The 18,158-nt window shown below is 44.0% G+C and overlaps 1 protein-coding gene across 17 annotated transcripts in view; it reads right to left on the reverse strand.

Annotated features, from left to right (window-relative positions):
• Positions 1-266: 266 nt before the first annotated feature.
• Positions 267-18,158, reverse strand: part of PCYT1B (phosphate cytidylyltransferase 1B, choline) — a 148,987-nt gene continuing 131,095 nt past the window's right edge. For 12 of the 17 annotated variants that reach the window (XM_058713661.1, XM_058713660.1, XM_058713649.1 and 9 more), the window contains 2 exons: positions 4,098-4,160; positions 848-1,173 (listed from right to left, as the gene is read on the reverse strand). In XM_058713661.1, the coding sequence (XP_058569644.1) occupies positions 877-1,173; positions 4,098-4,160 (360 nt within the window). In that variant the 3' untranslated portion in view covers positions 848-876. Of the gene's footprint in view, positions 544-847; positions 1,174-3,505; positions 4,161-18,158 lie in introns of those variants that run through there. The other 5 variants (XM_058713656.1, XM_058713658.1, XM_058713663.1 and 2 more) reach the window with 3 other exon arrangements.

Here is an 18,158-nt window from a genome sequence, read left to right on the forward strand (position 1 = left end):
ACTGGAACCTAGAACTCAAGGTCCCGACCGGGCTCCCTCCGGCGACCTTCCCTCCGGGTAGCCTAACTAGCTCGTCAGTCAGGTGTGGGCCCTTTGCCCCGAGCCGCGCAGCACAGAGCCCCCGCCCTCTGAAGTCCCCTCTGAAGTCCCGGGGCCGCAGCTGGCCATGGGCGGGCCGGCCGCCACACCTGGGTTTTTCCCCTCTGAGCTGGCACTCGCACACGCGAACGCAGAGGCACACTTTGAAGAAACACGACAAGCCAACGTGCAATTACGTGTCCCTTTATTTATAAACAGGTTGGGAACGCTGTGTTCCACTGGGGAGCGGGGGTGGGTCGGGGAGGGACGAGGGGGTAGGGGTGGAGGGGCTGATTCCAGTAGTTCGCGTTATTCAGCACCAGAGCAAATGCTTGGGCGTAAGGTCGTACTTTAACCCAGACGAGTCTCCGTCTTCTTGTATGTACAGCAGAGTCTTAAGTGTGTGTGCTCTTCTTATGGCTTTGTCCCGGTGCACATCGCAGTGACACAACAAAAAACTCAATTCTAGAGAGAAGTAGAAGTTGCAAATGCCTCGTGAACTTATTCGTTTTTCAAAAGTCTGATGGCCAAGACTAGTGCTGAATGGATGCCTGAGGAACAGGAACATCTCTGCTCCAAACGGGCTCATCTGATTCAGCTGAGTCTGAGCCGCCAACTCGCCCGTCTCCCTGGGGTACACCTGGGTGCTAAAGGAAGTCCTGAAGCTGAAAAGAACACAGGCGCACGCTCTTCCCGTCCCTCCCTCCAGGGATGGACTCACAGTGACTACAGCCCGAGGCAAAGAGCAAGATCCCAAGCCCGCGGGCAAAGAGCAAGATCCCAAGCCCGAAGAGCAGGTCAGAAGGCAGTCATAGGTCTCAGGGTCGCTCGTCTTGAGGTCGGTTTCCTTTGCTTTTCTAAGGTCCTGGCACATGGGGGCGGGCTTGCCAGAAGCTGGCCGTTCGGTGTGGCTATATTAGAGCTCTCCTGTGTTTTGAGCTGGTGGAAGGGTGAGTGTTTGATTTCAGGGCCCTGGGGAGAGGGTGTGGCAGCTGACGGAGAAGTGGTGAGCTGGGGGGGGGGGCAGGGAACCCACACCCCGCACGGGTATTCACTAACCTTGGGTGTCTGTGAAAGGAAGCCTTCCTTCTTCACCTGTTAGGGGGTGAGTGACACTCTGAAAGGGAGCAGAAGGTGACTGCTCCCCTACTCCCCACCCTCCACCCTCGTTTTCGCCCGTCTTTGTAACCTGGCCCCCGTCTGCAACCCTCACTACTGTTCTCTAGTCCTCAGTCTAAAGCTTCCTCGCTTTCTCTCATTTCTGCTGGCCTCTTCGAGCCTGCACTTAATTTCTACATCTCTCACTCCAGCCCTGACTCACTCTGGGTCATTACTGTTGATTGGTCGGCCCGAACAAAGAGCACCCCCATCTCTTCCTGGGGGGTGGGCTGGAAGACGCTCATGGCCAGAAGCGCCAAAAGTTGGGCTGTTGGGCTGTGGAACCCCGCCACCCGCATTCCTTCTCAGTAGTCTCATGGCCTTACAACGCTGGGCCGGTGCTGTTGGAGGACAGCAGGGGCTCGGAGGGTGAGCTTTAGAACGGCTGGTGGGCTGTTGTGGCCCATCCCCGAAACATCCCAGACATTGGTCGTTTCCCATTCGTGGCGCTGAGTCTGAGTCACATAGGTGGCATCTGTCAGTACGCGGTAGAAGGCCCGCAGACGCGTAATCAGCCCGATCGATCAGCCCCACATTATTTGCTTCAGAACACAACTCAGCTGAGGGCGGGCCTGCGGGGGCCCGCCCAAGGTAGTTTCTCCTACACATAGAGCTCCTGAAGTGGTTTGAGAGCACGGGTTTCCTCTAACGTCCTTTCCGCTCTCGAGGCCCCTCTTCTCCCCTTTTTCCTCCCCCTGTTCTCCCCCACCTTGCCCTGCCCGGCTCTTCTCATCCTTTCACTGCCCGAGTGTCAGGCAGCCGAGACGGGGTCTGGGCGCCAGTTTGCTCCAGCTGCGTGAAGGAGGGGCGAGCGAGTGGGCACAACGGAAGCACGGGGCCTCACTCCCTCGGCAGGGTGACGCTCTGGGCCTTGACTACAGGCAGGGTTCCCTCTAGAGTGCCGCGTCCCCGCCAGCTCTGTGTCCCCCACGACTGCTCAACGTTACTCTGGAAAGAGTGCCAGCAACGAGGGGGTTCCAAGCTAGCTCAGCCTCATGGTCTCGCTTCCCAGTAAACCCCACTTCTCTCCAGGTGGGCAGGGAGGTAGTTCAACCCCGACACCAGGGGGAAAGACGTGCCACCTTCCTTCGTTGGTTGCCCCACTTCTCGCCCAGAAGGCTGGTTCCCGAGGCCTCAGAAGAGGGGTGTTTGTGGCATGAGAGATGCTGAGCTCTTCCCACAAGTCGCTGGTTTGGGCCTCTGCTCGGGCCCCAGCTGTCTCTGGCTTTACCGGGACCGGCGGGCAGTGCCTCCTCTACCTGAGAGTGTGGTTCTACACCCTGACTCTACCTGCTCCTTCCTGACCTGTCATTAGTGGCCAAGAAGTTCACACAACTCCACAGGAGCGCTCAGGGTCCTCGTCCCATTTGGCGAACCTAGGGGCGGGGTAGCGGTCTAACAACCTAGAGCATGTCTATGCTGAGATCAAACTGAGATTCCGACAGTGCTCTGGGAAACTCTTCAGAGCCTCCCTCCAAAACTATTACGGGAGGCCATGAGAACAACATGCTCGATTCCTGGTCGGGACAAGACATTTCTACAGGAATCCAGGATGGGTTTTTGACAAAGTGCCCAAGTCACAAGGGAACCAGGTAGTTCATTAGACCGAGGATTTCAGCCAGGGTATTAGGGTGAGAGCAGGGGAGTGTACTGTAAAATGCTACCACCGTATATTCGTATTGCATATGGTCTACACCCTGGAGAGCGTATTTGGAGCATACATAGGACAGGTACGTGCAGGTAGCACCCCCTATTGGTATACTATGTGGTTTGGTATATCAAATGGTTACTTGAGGTCTATGAAATTGTTAAGTGGTCAGAAATGGGAAAAGCCATTCCACAGTTAGCATCCTTTAAGGAGAAGCTCCAGGAGACCTTGAGCATCTGCTAAACTCGGAGCCAAAGCAGAGCAGCTCCTCTTGACATACGTGCGCACACACACATAGACAAAATGTTTTTCTCTGTTGCGTTTCCCACAGATAAAGGTGATGTCTGGAAGGCCGTGAAGCCGAACCAAAGATGAAAAAATACAACCAGGAACTTATTAGGCCTTATGTGGCATTCTCAACAAAACTGTCTTTTGGATAAGAAGTTAAGGTTCATGCTAGGTGACCTTTTACGTATCTGGCCTAAAGCGTGTCTTGATCTATGCACCACATTCCTGGAACTGGCAAGGATAGATGTGTTGCAACATCAGGTCTCAGTGGCTCAACTGAGAAGGTTAGAATCTGTCTTGAACTTGGCTATGTCAGAAGCACTTCGCCACCTCTATGGGAAACCATTTTATTCTGGCAGAGCTTGGGTAGGAGGAGGCAACGTGCAGGGCCCTTGTGAGCTGCAAGTAGCGGATTGAGGGAATGGCCGCTTCCACGGGTGGTGAACTTGGTGGGGGCGGGTGGAAGGACCAAAGCAGAAGACACCCCACTGGGTGCAAGTCTCCTGGGGGTGCTCTGCATCTTTCCTTAGCAAGGTTAAAGTAGAGTGATTCTGGATGCTGCTAAGAAGGTTTGTAAAGGTTGTCCGGCTAGAAACCTCCATGCAGAGCCCACATGTTAGGCTGAGTGGAGACTGGGGGAGAGCTGGTCCCCAGGCCTTACCTTAGCTGAGCCGCTGCCCCTGCGACTGTGACCCTTCCAACCCCACCCAGGCAAGCCCGGTGACCCCGCCCCCACTCCAGCCCGCGCGGGGTGGCTCTCATCTGCCAGCAGCCTTTACTTCTCATCCTCATCCCCCTCACTCATGCTGCTGATGGAGGCTGAGGCTGCTTTGGGTGAGGAGGGGGGTGAGGTTTTGTTTGGGAGCCAAGAGAAGGTGGGTGACGGGGAGCGGGACGGGGACCGGCTCCTGGTGGGGCTGCTCACTGGGCTCTGCTTCGGGGACAAGGCCTGCAGCATCCGGCTACTCCTCTCCTGGAACATCTGCTTCTAGAGAGAAAATGGGGAGAAAGGGTCTGTTAAGTTAGTCTTCTGAGCTGGTGGTGAAACAGGGCAGGAAAGAGAGCTGGCACCCCACCAGGCGGGCACCCACGCCCCCGTACCACACTTGATGCCCGACGCTACCCGCGGGGAGGAGGGGAGTGAAAGGCAGGGATGGCCAGACGCCGACACACAGATGGCCATCTGTGCTGGCTCCTGGGACTCTCCTCCTCACCTGCCTTGACTCCAGTTACCAAATGTAACCGGAGGGGCTGCGACCTGCCAGGCACATAGTAATGTCCTAGGCACGGAAGGGTAGGGGGACACAGAAATCCCTGTCCTCATCGATATGAGGAGGACTCCCATAGTAAACGAAGGGAATGAGATACGTGTATGTCGGATGTACGGGGTGTGAGAAAAAATAAAACGAGAGGAGAGCAAGATGGGGGTGTGAGGTGGGGAAGCGCTGGGCAGCAAAGGTAATTACAGTGCTCAGCGAAGGCCACAAGGAGAGGCTATTTGAGCAAAGACCTGAAAGAGATGAGGGCCAAGGGCCCATGTGACTGGAAATCGGGGGCAAACACATTCCAGAAGGGAGCGTGCGGTACCTGTCCAGGGAGGAGGCCATGGTGGCCAGAGTGGAGTCACCCCGGGGAGGAGGGGGTTAAGAGGAAGTCACCAGAGAAGTGACATAAAACTGTGTCCCGTAAGCTCTTGGTGCCTGTGTAAGAACTTTGGCCTTTACTCAGAGAAGAAAAACCTCGGGATAGTTCCTTGACCCCTGGAGTTCTGGGTCCAAGAGTCAGGAACTGTGACTTTGGCTTGAAAAGGACCACCCTGGCCGCACTGCTGGGAGCACACTACAGGGAACAGACTACAGTGGCACGAGAGCCAGAGCTGGGAGAACGGGGTCGAGCACACTGTTTTAAGAATCCAAGGTTACATGAGGTGAGAAATGGTTGGAGGCCCGGTAGATTTGTTTTCCCCGGATTTTTTAAAGTATACCCGACTTAAGGTGAAACCCACCCTTCTCAGCCTACAGTTCTGTGAGTTTTGATAAGCACCAGCAGGGTATGTGGCCGCACGCACAGTCAAGGTCTTAGGAGAGTTCCATTGGCCACCGAGTTCCCACGAGATCCTTTGTCACCCCCTCCCCCAGCCTCCGGCAACAGACCAGTTTTCTGTCCCTATGGTTTTTGCCTTTTCCAGAATGCCCTCTAAATGGAATCATGTAGTATCGTGGTCTGGCTACACTTTTTTTTTTTTTAATATAATTTATTGTCAAATTCGTGCTCCCAGTGCTCATCCCAACAGGTGCCCTCCTCAATGGCTACACTTTGCAGGTAGAGCCCCCAGGAGGCGCTGACAGGTGGGATGTGCGGTGTGGGAGGAAGACTGATCAAGCGACTCCAGCTTCTGGCGTAAACGACTAGAAAGCCAGCAGTGTCATTTGCTCGGGTGGGGGACTCTGGGTAAAGGGGGTCTTGGTGGTAAGACAGCTCCGGCTCGGAACCTCAAGTGATCGCTGGCTGGCGCTTTAAGAACGGAGTCCTTCCCTGACACGGTCCATTCGTCTGCTTCATGGGGAGCCCGGTCTGGGCTGGCGGCGCCGTGAGCGCTCTGCCCTTCTGCTCTCCGCCTGCAGCTCGGCCCCCCACGTATATGTACGTCCCATCCCCCCCCACCTCGGAGCACCCTGCCCGTGCTGCCTGGGCTCTATGACTGGTTTGTCACGGAGCCTCCGCCCCCAGCACCTCAGTCCGATCTTGGGATCCTAAACTGGCCCTGAGAGCCATTTCTCCAGTTAGCGATTTGAGACCTGGCTTGTCATTCGAGTTACGCATTTTACAAACCACTCCAGAGCCCCCTGGAGACCACGTGCTGTACAAGCCAGGGCTTCAGTGATGTACAGGAAGGGGGGGGGGGGTTTGAGGTGGGAAGTGAGCCCATGAAGCTGGGGGAGGGGTGCCTTTCCAAGCAGAGGGCGCTAAGTAGAGAGGCCTAAGTATACTTCCTGGCCGACTCTAACCAGAGTGCCTATGGGGCTGACGGGGCCTTGGGGCTGCAGCACCAGGAACAGCTGGAGTTGTTTTTATCCCTAAGAGCCCCTGGAAGATTTTAATTAAGGGAGGGGTATCATCAGATGTGTGTTCCAGAAATATCTTTAGGTGGGAGCATAAAAGCAAAGAAAGAAACCATAAAGGAAAGGATCAGTGCTTGGCTATATAAAAGTGTATAACTTGTGTACCTCAAAAAAAAAAAAAACAAAAACCCATCATCAGATAAAATAAAAGGCAAGTGAAAACCCAGGGGGAAATTCTTGCAACATTTAACCATAAATAATGGATCTTCGTATATAAACAGAGCTTACAAATCCAAAAGATTAATGCAAAAACCTTGATAGAAAAACTGAGCATATGGCTTGTCAAGGCAATGCACAAGACTTACAAATGACCTGTAAAAAATGTTCAGCATCCCTAGTAAACAAATGCAAAATGACTGAAGTGAGATGCCTTTTTTATATATCAGATTGTTAAAATTTTTGTCTTCCCAACATGTAAAAATTTTTTTCCAGTTTTATTGAGATGTAATTGACATACAGCACAGTTGAAGGTATACGGTGTAATGATTTTACTTACATATATTATGACATTACTACCACAATAAGTTAATATCTGTCATCTCATACAGATAAAAAAGTTTTTCCTTGTGATGAGAACTCATGGGATGGACTTTTTAATATATACCGTACGGCAACGTTAACTATAGTCTTCATGCTATATATTACATCCCTAGTACTTATAAGTGGAAGTTTGTACGTCTCGACCACCAGCATCTGCTTTTCCCTCTTTTGCTCCTATCTCTGTTTCTGGTAACCACAAATCTGATTGCTTTTTCCCTGAGTTGTTGGGTTGTTTTTCTTACTCTGCTTGTGAAATCATGCATATGTGTTTCTCTAACTTAGCATAATGCCCTCAAGGTCCGTCCATGTTATCACAAATGGCAGGGTTTCCTCCTTTCATGGTTGACTAACATTCTATTGTATACATCTACCATACTTTCTTTATCCATTCATCCACTGATAGATACTTAGGTTGCTTTCATGTCTTGACTATTTTAAATAATACTGCCCTGAACATGGGGATGCAGATAGCTCTTTGGCATAGTGGTTTTTTTTTTTTTTTTCCTTTGGATTATATTCCCCAAAGTGAAATTGCTGGCTCATATATATGGTGGTTTCGGTTTTACTGTTTTGAGGAACCTCCATTCTATTTTCCACCATGGCTGCACCAATTTACAATCCTGCCAACAGTGCATGCACAAGGGTTCCTTTTAATCCATGTCTCACCAGCATTTGTTATTTCCAGTATTTTTTATGGTAGCCATTCTAAATGGTGGGAGGTAATAAGTCAGCGTAGTACTGATTTACATTTCCCTATTGATTAGTGATGTTGAGCATCTTCTCATGTAATTGTTGGTCCTTTGTATAGCATCCTTGGAAAAATGTCTTTGTGGGTACTTAGCCCATTTTTTAAGTGGATGATTTGGGGGTTTTGCTATTGAGTTGTAGGAGTTCCTTATATATTTTGGATCTTCATTCCTTATCAGACACATGGTTTCCACATATTTTCCCCATTCTGTAGGTTGTCTTTTAATTTTGTTGGTTTATTTTGCTGTGCAAAAGCTTTTTAGTTTGATGTAGTCCCACTGATTTTTGAATTTGTGACCTGTGCTTTAGGTGTCCTATTCAAAAAATCATTGCCAAGACCCATGTAAAGGAGGTTTCTTCCTGTGTTTCCTTCTGCGTTTTTTATGGTTCCTGGTCTTATGTTGAAATCTGTAATCCATTTCAAGTTAATTTTGGTGAGTGGTGTAAGATAGGGGTCTAACTTTATTCTTTTATGTGTGAATATCCAATTTTCCCAGCACCATTAGGTGAAGAGACAGTCTTTACTCCATTGAGTATTCTTGGCTCCCTTGCATGGGTTTATTTTTTAGTTCTCAGTTCTGTTCCAATGGTCTAGGTGTCTGTTTTTTTTTTTTTCTTTTGCCAGTATCATACTCTTTTGATTACTACATATTTATAGTATAGCTTGAAATCAGAAGGGTGATGCCTCCCACTTTTGTTCTTTTTCAGGATTGTTTTAGGTTTTAGGGGTCTTTTGAGGTTCCAGATAAAAATTAGGATTTTTTTCTCTATTTCTGTGAAAAATTCCATTGGAATCTTGACAGGGATTGCATTTAATCTGTAGATGGCTTTGGGATAGTATGGATATTATTAATTTTCTTCCAGCCTATAAACATTAATATTCTTCTAAAATACCTTTCCATTTATTTGGTTCTTCAAGTTTTTTCATCACTTTCTTAAAGTTTTCAGTGTAGAGATTTTTCACCTCCTTGTAAATTTATTCCTAAGTATTTTATTGCTTTGTCTTGTAAATAGGATCAGTTTCTCTTTCATGTAATTCATCATTAGCATTTTAAAAACGCTACTTATTTTTGTATGTTAATTTTGTATCTTGCAACTTTACTGAATTTGTAGATTAGATCTAACAGTTTTTTGGTGGAGTCTGTCAGATTTTCTACATATAAAATCATGTCATCTCCAAATAGAGACCATCTTCTTCCTGTGCAATTCTGATGGCTTTTATGTTTTCTTCCTTGATTGCTCTGGCTAGATCTTCAGTAATACCTTGAATAGGAGGAGTGAGAATGGGCACCCATGTCTTGTTTCTGACTTGAGAGGAAAGGCTTTCAACCTTTTATCATGGAGTACCATGTTAGCTGTGGGTTTGTTGTCTATAGCTTTCATTATGTTGAGGTACGTTCATTGTATACCTCATTTGTTAAGGGTTTTTTTCATGAATGGATATTGAATTTTGTCCAGTGATTTTTGTGCCCATTGAGATGATGAGATTTTTTTCTTACATTCTATCAACGTGATGTATCATAGTGACAGATTGACACCTGTTTAACCGTGCTTGTATCCCAAAAGTAAATACACTTGTTCATGGTGAAAGATATTTTTACTATGCTGCTGAATTCTGTTTACTAGTATTTCATTGGGAATTTTTGCCTCTATATTCACCAGAGATAGTGGCCTGTAGTTTTCTTTTAGTATTCTTTTCTGGCTTTGGTATCAGGGTAATGTTGGCCTCATAAAATAAGTTTGGGAGTGTTCCGCCTCCAAAACATTGAGGAGTTTGAGAAGGATTTACATTAATTATTCTTTAAATGTTCAGTAAAATTCACCAGTGAAGCCATCCGTTCCTGGGCCTTTCTTCCCTGTGAGGTTTGTTGATCACTAATTAAATCTCCTCACTAGTAACTGGTCTGTCACATTTTCTACTTCATCCTGATTCATTTTTGGTAGGTTGTATGTTTGTAAGAATTTTCCATTTCTTTTAAGTTTTCCAGTTTCTTGGCATATAGTCAATCACAGTAGCATCTTAAGATCCTTTGTGGCCTCAGTTGTAACGTCTACTTTTTTATTTTCATTTGTAATTTTGTTGATTTTGGTCCTATTTTTTTTTTATTGGTTAGTCTAGCTAAAGGTTTGTCAATTTTATCTTTTCAAAAAACCATCTCTTGGTTTGGTTAATCTTTTCTATTGTTACCTATTCTGTTTTATTTGTTTCTGCCAGAATTTGTTATTTCCTTCCTTCTGCTAAGTTTGGGTTCACTTTTTTTTTTTAAGTTCCTTAAGGCATAGCGTTAGGTTGTTTGAGATCTTTCTCGTTTCCTTAGGTAGGCATTTATTTCTATGAACTTCTCTCTTAGAACTGCTCTCTTTGCAAACCGTAAGTTTTGGTATGTTTTGTTTGCATTCTTGTTTGCGTCAAGGCATTTTTATTTCACCTTTAATTTCTTCCTTGACCCATTGGTTGTTCAGCAGAGTATTGTTTAATTTCCATGTATTCATGAATTTTTCAGTTTTCCTCCTGTTAACGATTTCTACTTTGAGGCCATTGTGGTCAGAAAAGGTACTTGGTATGATTTCAGTCCTCTTGAATTTGCTAAGACTTGTTTTGTAACTTAACATATGGTATATCTTAGAAAATGTTCCAGGTGTGCTTGATATGAATGGGTATTCTGCTGCTGTTGAATAGAATGTTCTATATATGTCTATTGGATCCATTTGGTCTTTAGTGTTGTTCAAATCTGTTTCTTCATTATCTGTTTGGATAATCTATCCATTTTTGAGAATGTGTCATTAAAGTCCCCAACTATTATTGCATTCCTGTTGTTTTCTCTTTTTAGCTCTATTAGTTTTTGCTGTTTATATTTGGGCACTCTGACGCTGGGTGCATAAATATTTACAATTGTTGTATCTTCTTGATGGATTGACGTCTTTATCACTGTGTAATAATTGTAAAAGACCTTCTTGGTTTTGTTTCACCATTTTTGGATGTAAGTTTAGTGTGATATAAGTATAGTTACCCCCTGCTTTTTTAGTACACAATTTGCTTACAAAATCTTTTTCCATCCCTTCACTCTCAGTCTATTTGTGTCTTTAAGACTAAAGTGAGTCTCTTGTGGGCACATCATTAGATGTTTTTCAAATTAATCCATTCAGCCATTCTATGTGTTTTGATTGGAAAATTTAATCCAATTAAATATAATTTAAAGTAATCACAGGTAAGGACTTTTGCCACTTTAATTGTTTTATGGCTGTTTTTGTAGAACTATAATTCCTTGTTCTGTATCCTGCTTTCTTTTTTTGTGTTTCCATGTCTTCTGGTATCTGTATGCTTTGACTTCCTTATCATGTACTTTTGTGTAATTACTCCAGGTTTTTCCCTTGTGATTAGCACAAGGCTTACATAAAATGTTTTCAAATTATAACACTCTATTTTAAACTGACAACAGCTTAACTTCAATAGAATTTCTAAAGTTCACACCTGTATCTCCACCCTCCCTCACATTTAGGTTATTGATGTTACACATAACGTATTTTTTATATTGTGTAACCAGTAACAGATTATTGTAGTTGTGGTTATTTTTACAATGTTTTCTAACTTTTGTTTATTTTAAAATATTTTTTATTTGAGAGAGAGAGAGAGAGAGAGAGAGAGAGCACGAGTGGGAGAGAGGGGGAGAGAGAGAGAGCCTCAAACAGGTTCCATGCCTAGTGTTGAGTCTGACATGGCTCGATCCCACAACCCTGGGATCATGACCTGAGGTAAAATCCAGAGTCAGACGCTCAACCCACTGAGCCACCCAGGTGCCCCTGTTTAACTTTTAAAATAGAGTTGGAAGTACATTAAGCACCACCATTACCACATTATAGATTCTAACTTTGTCTATATATTTACCATTACCAGTAAGTTTTACCTTGTTCAGTTTTCACGATGCTCATTAGTGTCCTTTTACTCCTAAAACTTCCTTCAGCATTTCTTGTAAGGCAGGTCTAATGGTGATGAACTCACTCAGCTTTATTTTGGGGGGGAAGTCTTTATCTCTTCATCTCTGAAAGACAGCTTTGCCAGATACAGAATTCTTGGCTGACATTTTCTTTCCTTTCAATATTTTGGACATATCATCCTATTCTCCCCTGGCCTGAACCAATTTTGTTGAGAAGTCCACTGATAATCTCCTGATGGTTCCCTTATATGTAATCTGCCTCTATTCTCTTGCTGTTTTCCAGATTTTTTTTCTTTGTCTTTGACTTCTCATAAAATTTAATTACAATGTCTATCAGTGTAGCCCTATTGGGGTTCATATTATTTGGTAAAAGGCGAAAGATTTATTCGATCTGAAGAGAAACCAGAGTATGGGGTTCATATTATTTGGGATCCTTTGTACCTCATGGATTGGAATGTCCAAGTCTCTCACCAGGTTTGGGAAGTTTTAAACCATTACTGCTTTAAATTTAATTTCTGTACCCATTCCCTTCTCATTCTTTTCCTTCTGGAATTCCCTTAATACAAATATTGCTTGTCTCGAGTGTATCTTTTTTGTTGATAGAGAGAAAAAGAGTGTGTGGGGGGGGGGGGGTGGGGGGGGAGAGGGGCAGAGGGAGAGAGAGAGAATTTTAAGTAGGCTCCAGCCCAGCACAGAGCCCAACACAAGGCTCAGTCTCAAGACTGTGAAATCATGACCTGAGCTGAAATCAAGAATCAGACGCTTGACAGACTGAGCCACCCACATGCCCCTTGATTGTGTCTTTTAAGTCTTGTAGGCTTTGTTCACTCCTTTTGATTCATTTTTCTTCTTGCTCCTCTAACTGGATTATTTAAAATGTCCTGTCTTCTAGATGACTGACTGTTTTTCTGCATAGTTGACTCTCCTTTTGAAGCTCTCTGTTGAATTCTTTCATTCAGTCATTGTATTGTTTCAGCTCTACAATTTTTTTGATGGTTTCTACTTGTTGAGCTTCTAGTTCATATATCATTTTCCTAATTTTTAGCTTTCTACGTATTACTAGTTGGCTAAACTTTAAAAGGATTATTCTGAAATCTTTGACAGTTCATAGACACCATTTCTTTAAGGTCATTTATTAGAGCTTTAGCGGTTTGCTTCAGTGGTGTCACGTTTACCGGATTTTTCATGATCCTTGATTCCTTACATTGGTATCTGCACTTTTGAGTAAGCCGTCTCCCCTTCCAGACTTTGCAGGTCTGCTTTGGCAGAGATAGCTCTTTGCCAGTCACCTCAGTTTGGGTTTCTGGACACGTCAGCTGGTAGTGTCCTTAGGCAGGTAGAGTTTTGCTACCAGGGTCGATTTCTGGGTGAGGCCCCTGGCTGAGCTCTGAGGTCAGGGGTAGGGGTGCCACTGGTATGACTAGTCGGTAAGATCGCTGGTTTGGTTCTCTGGTCTGGCTTACTAGACTGGCAGGAGTCCATACTGTACTTAGCAGTAAGTGCGGCTATGAATTGGCTTCTCTGCCCTCATTGGGCAAGAGAATGGGGCCTTATGTGGCTGGTAGCTCGAGTACCTAAATCAGGCAAGGCTGTGGACTGAACCCCCTGGCTACAATGGGTCCACCTATTTGCTCAGCAGATGAGGAGCATTATGGGCTGGGGTCTCTGTTCAAGGGCTGTTGTAAGGAGGCCTGCTGGATGGGATCCACAGTTTTCTGTGTGTTCTAGTCAGGTTCCCTGGTCAGGCAGGCTGGAAACGGTATTCAGTGGGCAGGGCTATGAATCATTTTATGTGCCCAGGCACAGCAAGAGAGGTATCTCCAAGGCCACAAAGGTTTTTGGTTTATGGTCTTGACTCAAGCCAACCTGTGCCACATATTCCCTGCCTGAACAGGGCCCTGGCTCTGCTCTGTGGACTGTCAGCTCTGCCTGTTGGACTCTGCTTAAATGTTGATGGGCTATGCAGCTTTCTGGGTCTTACAGCCAAGCTTTCTGTTTGGATGGTGCTGAGAACTTCACTCAGCAGTGGATGGGGCTATGACTTCACTCCCTTACCTGGGGGGACCGTAGGCCCAGTTCCAAATAGGCTCCCACTTTTTCCACATCAGGCCTTCTGGTAAGGAGGGGTCAGGAGCTACACTCAGTAGTGGGTAGGCTATGAATTAGTCCTATTGTCTGGATAGAGCCAGTGAACCCTCCACATGTAGCACTGGCTTTATAGGCAATCGCCTCTGCCTGCCATACTCTTGGCTCGAGTGTGGCTGGACAGCGTAGCTCTCCCAGGTGTTCTTGCCAGCCTTTCTGGGTGGGCATGGTTGGGAGTATTACTCAGCAGTGGGGTGGGGGGTGGGGCGGAGGGCTGTAACTCAGCTTCTCTGCCTGCACAGAGGCAGACCAGCCTACAGGGCCAGCAAAATCTCTTTGTTTGAGGACCAGAGTCGGGCAGAATGGGGCCCCACTGAGTTCCCTGAACTCATTTGTGCCACCGTCTTGGATCTGCAGATCAGCAAAACCACTAGCTGTGACTACTACTCGGGCGCTGCAGGTAGGAACTCAGTATGCCAGTATGGGCACGGGTTGTTGGAAGCCCCTCCCCGTTAGATTCACACTGGTCCATCCCCGCAGATTGCCTTGTGATTCCTGTAGGGTAAAACCAGAGTGAGGGCTCCCAAGAAGTGACCTACAATGCTGGGGGAGTTGGATGTCTGCCCTGGACTCCATTTTTCCACTATAAAAACTGGAGGCTCAGCGGAGACCTCTCTGTGTGATGGGCTGGACTGGGCTGGGCTGGGCTGGGTTCAGGGCAACAACAAGGTCAGCATATAGCTTCACCCCCATGTGCTAGGATCCTCTCAGTGGTGTCTTGTCTATGAAGAGTTGTTAGTTCTTCTTGTGAGGGGGAGCGAAGTCAGGAATGGCCCCTGTCACCATCTTGGTGATGTTACTCTCCCCAATTTTTTTTTTTAATGTAATGGCCAGTACCGGTTAGGGCTCAGGAAAAAAGACCACACACCTATTACTGCTGATGGGAGGGTAAAATAGCCGTGCCTCTTTAAGGAGTAATTTGGCAATAGGTGTAAAAACTTTTTTTCCTGAAGAGAGAATCAGAGATGTAAATAAATACTTATTGGTTACACGGGTATTCGTTGCAGTGTCATAACAGACAAAACCCCAAAACCCTAAAAAAGGTTAGAGAAATCGTGCACAACTCTGAAATGATACACTAGGCAGCTGATGAAAAGACCTTCAAGAATATTTAGTAATGTGAGGATGTCGGTGAGCTATTGCAATGTAAAAATGATTTGAGAACAGTATGTTCTGCATGATCCCATTTTGTAAAAGGAAATCTATACGTGCAGATGGAGAAGAGATTGAGACAACATCCCAGTGACTGATGTGGGCAGTTGGACTGCAGGTGATTTTTAGTCTCTTCCCTTTTTTTTCTTTACTTTCTAAACTTCTGTAATGAATAGGCATTACTTTTATCGCCATAAGGGAGAAAAATGACTGAGGCAAGGAGAAGAGGCCAAAGAGGTCATTACTGCAGTAATGACATAGGTGAGGGAATTTTAGAGCCTTGGGGTACATCATCCATTACCCTGCCCCTTTTTACAAGCTCTAGCCCATTTCATCTTAGGATCTCAAGTTTTCTCTACAAATAGAGATGCTTTGCTGATCATAAAGAACCTCTTCAGATTTAAAATTCACAGTTCTAAGAAACTACCAATTATTCACCTTACATTAAAGGCACTGATAATTCTGCCAAAAGACTTCCAACCCCCGCAAAATCAAATAGAAAAAAAATGCTGTAGTACAACAGCATTACCTTATAGGAAGCCCATTTATGAGATAAAATCAAATGCCAAAAGGATAGGGTGGCCTATTATTAATAGCAACTTTAAAAGAATCCTTGAACTTCTAGCAGTCAATTGAAAATATGTATTTTTATTACTGTAATCTTGAAGTATATTTATAGTGGCAGCCATTAGCTCTCCCACTGTTAATGGATGTCAGCATTTCCATTAGCTCATTTTCTAAGGAATCTAGGGCTTGTCTAGTGTAGTTTGACTCAAGCTCATAACTGAGAATATTATGCCTACAGTAATGAAATAATTTGAATCTTTAATGATAAACAGTGATGTCACACTTCATATAATGCGGTATCTATGCAAAACAACTCTGGGTCTCAGTTTGTGAGCTCTGTGATCTGTTTCTGGTGCATTATGAAGCATGACTCTTCTGCAAAGGAGTGAAATTGAATCAGGCCAGCAGACAGATTTGTAATGAGCTTCCTGGGAAGAAAAGCACTTTAGAAATATAAAAATAATGAAGACCATGGCAAGGCATTTTCATAAAGAAAAGGTATTTAAGTCTTTAACTGTATTGAGAAATTTCCATTTATAAAATTTTCTCCCAAGAACATAATCCTATCTAGTCCTGTCCCAGTAAAACTAATTTTCTATTTCTCTTCCTACAAACTTTTCAAGAAGTTTTTCACATCTAGTGAGGCGTTTAATGTCCTGACAAATGCCTTCAAAGTTTTCAGCATCTCAGAGAGATTCCAGCTTAACTGCCAAAAACAAAAACAAACAATAAAAACAGAAAAGAAAAACATCCTAGTTACATCTGGTTTGGACTTCTGGTAAGCATCGTGGAACTCAAGGAGAGAGTTTGTTTTGGCCAAATCAATAAACAACAAAAACTAACCCTTATAAACAATACCTGACATGTGCCTTCGTGCTGTTAAAGGGCTTTAAAGAATGACACAGTTTAATCCACCGAACAACCCTAGAGGTAATGGATGCAAAGGAACTTGACCAAGGCACCCCATTAGGAGGTGAGCCCCTGCTCCTGACCAACTCTCTGTAATTAGCCACTTGCATAGTAAGAAGTTTTTCTGTTGACTCCTGTTACTTGTGCATTTTTGAAACCGTCAAAAAAATTCAAGCAGGAAATTAATTCAGATCCACAAACTGAATTATATGTTTTGTAAAATCAAAAGTCTTAAACAACAGCAGTACTATTAGGATGATTACTTTATAATATATCTATATTCTCTCTACATGCGCATGCACATGTGCGCACACACACACACAGAGTAAGCACTAGAGAGAATGTGGAAAAATTAGAACGTTTTTGCATTGCAATGGAATATAAAATGGTGTAGTCACAGTGGAAGACAGTATCAGAGTTACCACAACATTTAGAAATTCCACTTCTGGGTGTATAACCAAAAGAAGTAAAAGCAAGAAATTAAACAGATATTTGTATAGCAATGTTCATAGCAGCATTATTCAAAATAGCCAAAGGATAAAAACAATCCAAATGTCCATTAATGGATGAATCAATAAACAAAATGTGGTATATATAAATAATATATATGTATGTATATGTATAGACACAGTCTGGTGTATATATGTATGTATGTATACACACACACATATATTCATTCTCCAACTTGAACACAGTTGAGTATTTTCAAGATGGATATTGAAAAGAAACATTTTGTGTATCATAAAATATTATGGAGGGTTTTCTTGGCATGGAGAATCTGAAAGTTGACCACTCATTCCTTCAATAAACATTTACTTATAGCATACTATTTATACTTTAGGCATAAATCTAAGCCCTGAGGATACAGCAGTAAATAAGGGGGGAGGGAGAATGTCTATGTTCATGTTGATTTTTTTATTGAGGTATAACAGACATATAACATTAGTTTCAGGGGTATAATGTGACTCACTATTTGTACATAGAGCGAAATGATCACCACAATTCGTCTAGTTAGGATCCATCACTATATATAGTTACAACATTTTTTTTCTTGTGATGAGAACTTTTAAGATCTACTCCCTTGGCAATTTTCAAATACTCAATACAGGATCATTAACCATAATCGCCATGCTGTACATTATATCCCCATGATGGATTTTATAACTAAGTTTGTACCTTTTGACCCCCTTTACCCATTTTGCCCACACCCACCCCCTGCCTCTGACAACCATCAATCTTTTCTCTGTATTGATGAGTGCGGGGTTTTTTGCATGTTTGTTTTAGATTCCAGAAATAAGTGAGACAGCACAATATTCGTCTTTCTCTAACATATTAGCATAATGCCCTCATAGCCCAACAATTTGTTGCAAATGGCAAGATTTCCTTCTTTTTCGTGCCTGAATAATATTCCATGGTATATATATTCCATGGTGTGTGTGTATATATATATATATATATATATATATATATGTATATATATATGTATATATATATATTATATATATATTCCATGGAATCCATGGTATATATATATATGATATATATATATATCCCCTTATATATACATTTTCTTTAACCATTTATACATTGATGCATACTTAAGTTGCTTCCATGTTTTAGATGTTGTAAATAATGCTGCAGTGAATATGGTGATACATATATCTTTTCAAATTAGTGTTATCATATCCTTCAGATAAATATCCAGAAATGGGATTGCTGGATCATATGGTAGTTGTATTTTTAACTTTTTGAGCAACCTCCATAGTGGCTATACCAATTTACATTCCCACCAACAATGGTGGTGAAAAGGGGTCCCTTTTCTCCAAGTCCTGATCAACACTTGTTAATTTCTTGTTTTGATAACAGCCA

This window comes from Neofelis nebulosa, chromosome X, assembly GCF_028018385.1.
Source record: "Neofelis nebulosa isolate mNeoNeb1 chromosome X, mNeoNeb1.pri, whole genome shotgun sequence".
Classification (NCBI taxonomy): domain Eukaryota; kingdom Metazoa; phylum Chordata; class Mammalia; order Carnivora; family Felidae; genus Neofelis; species Neofelis nebulosa.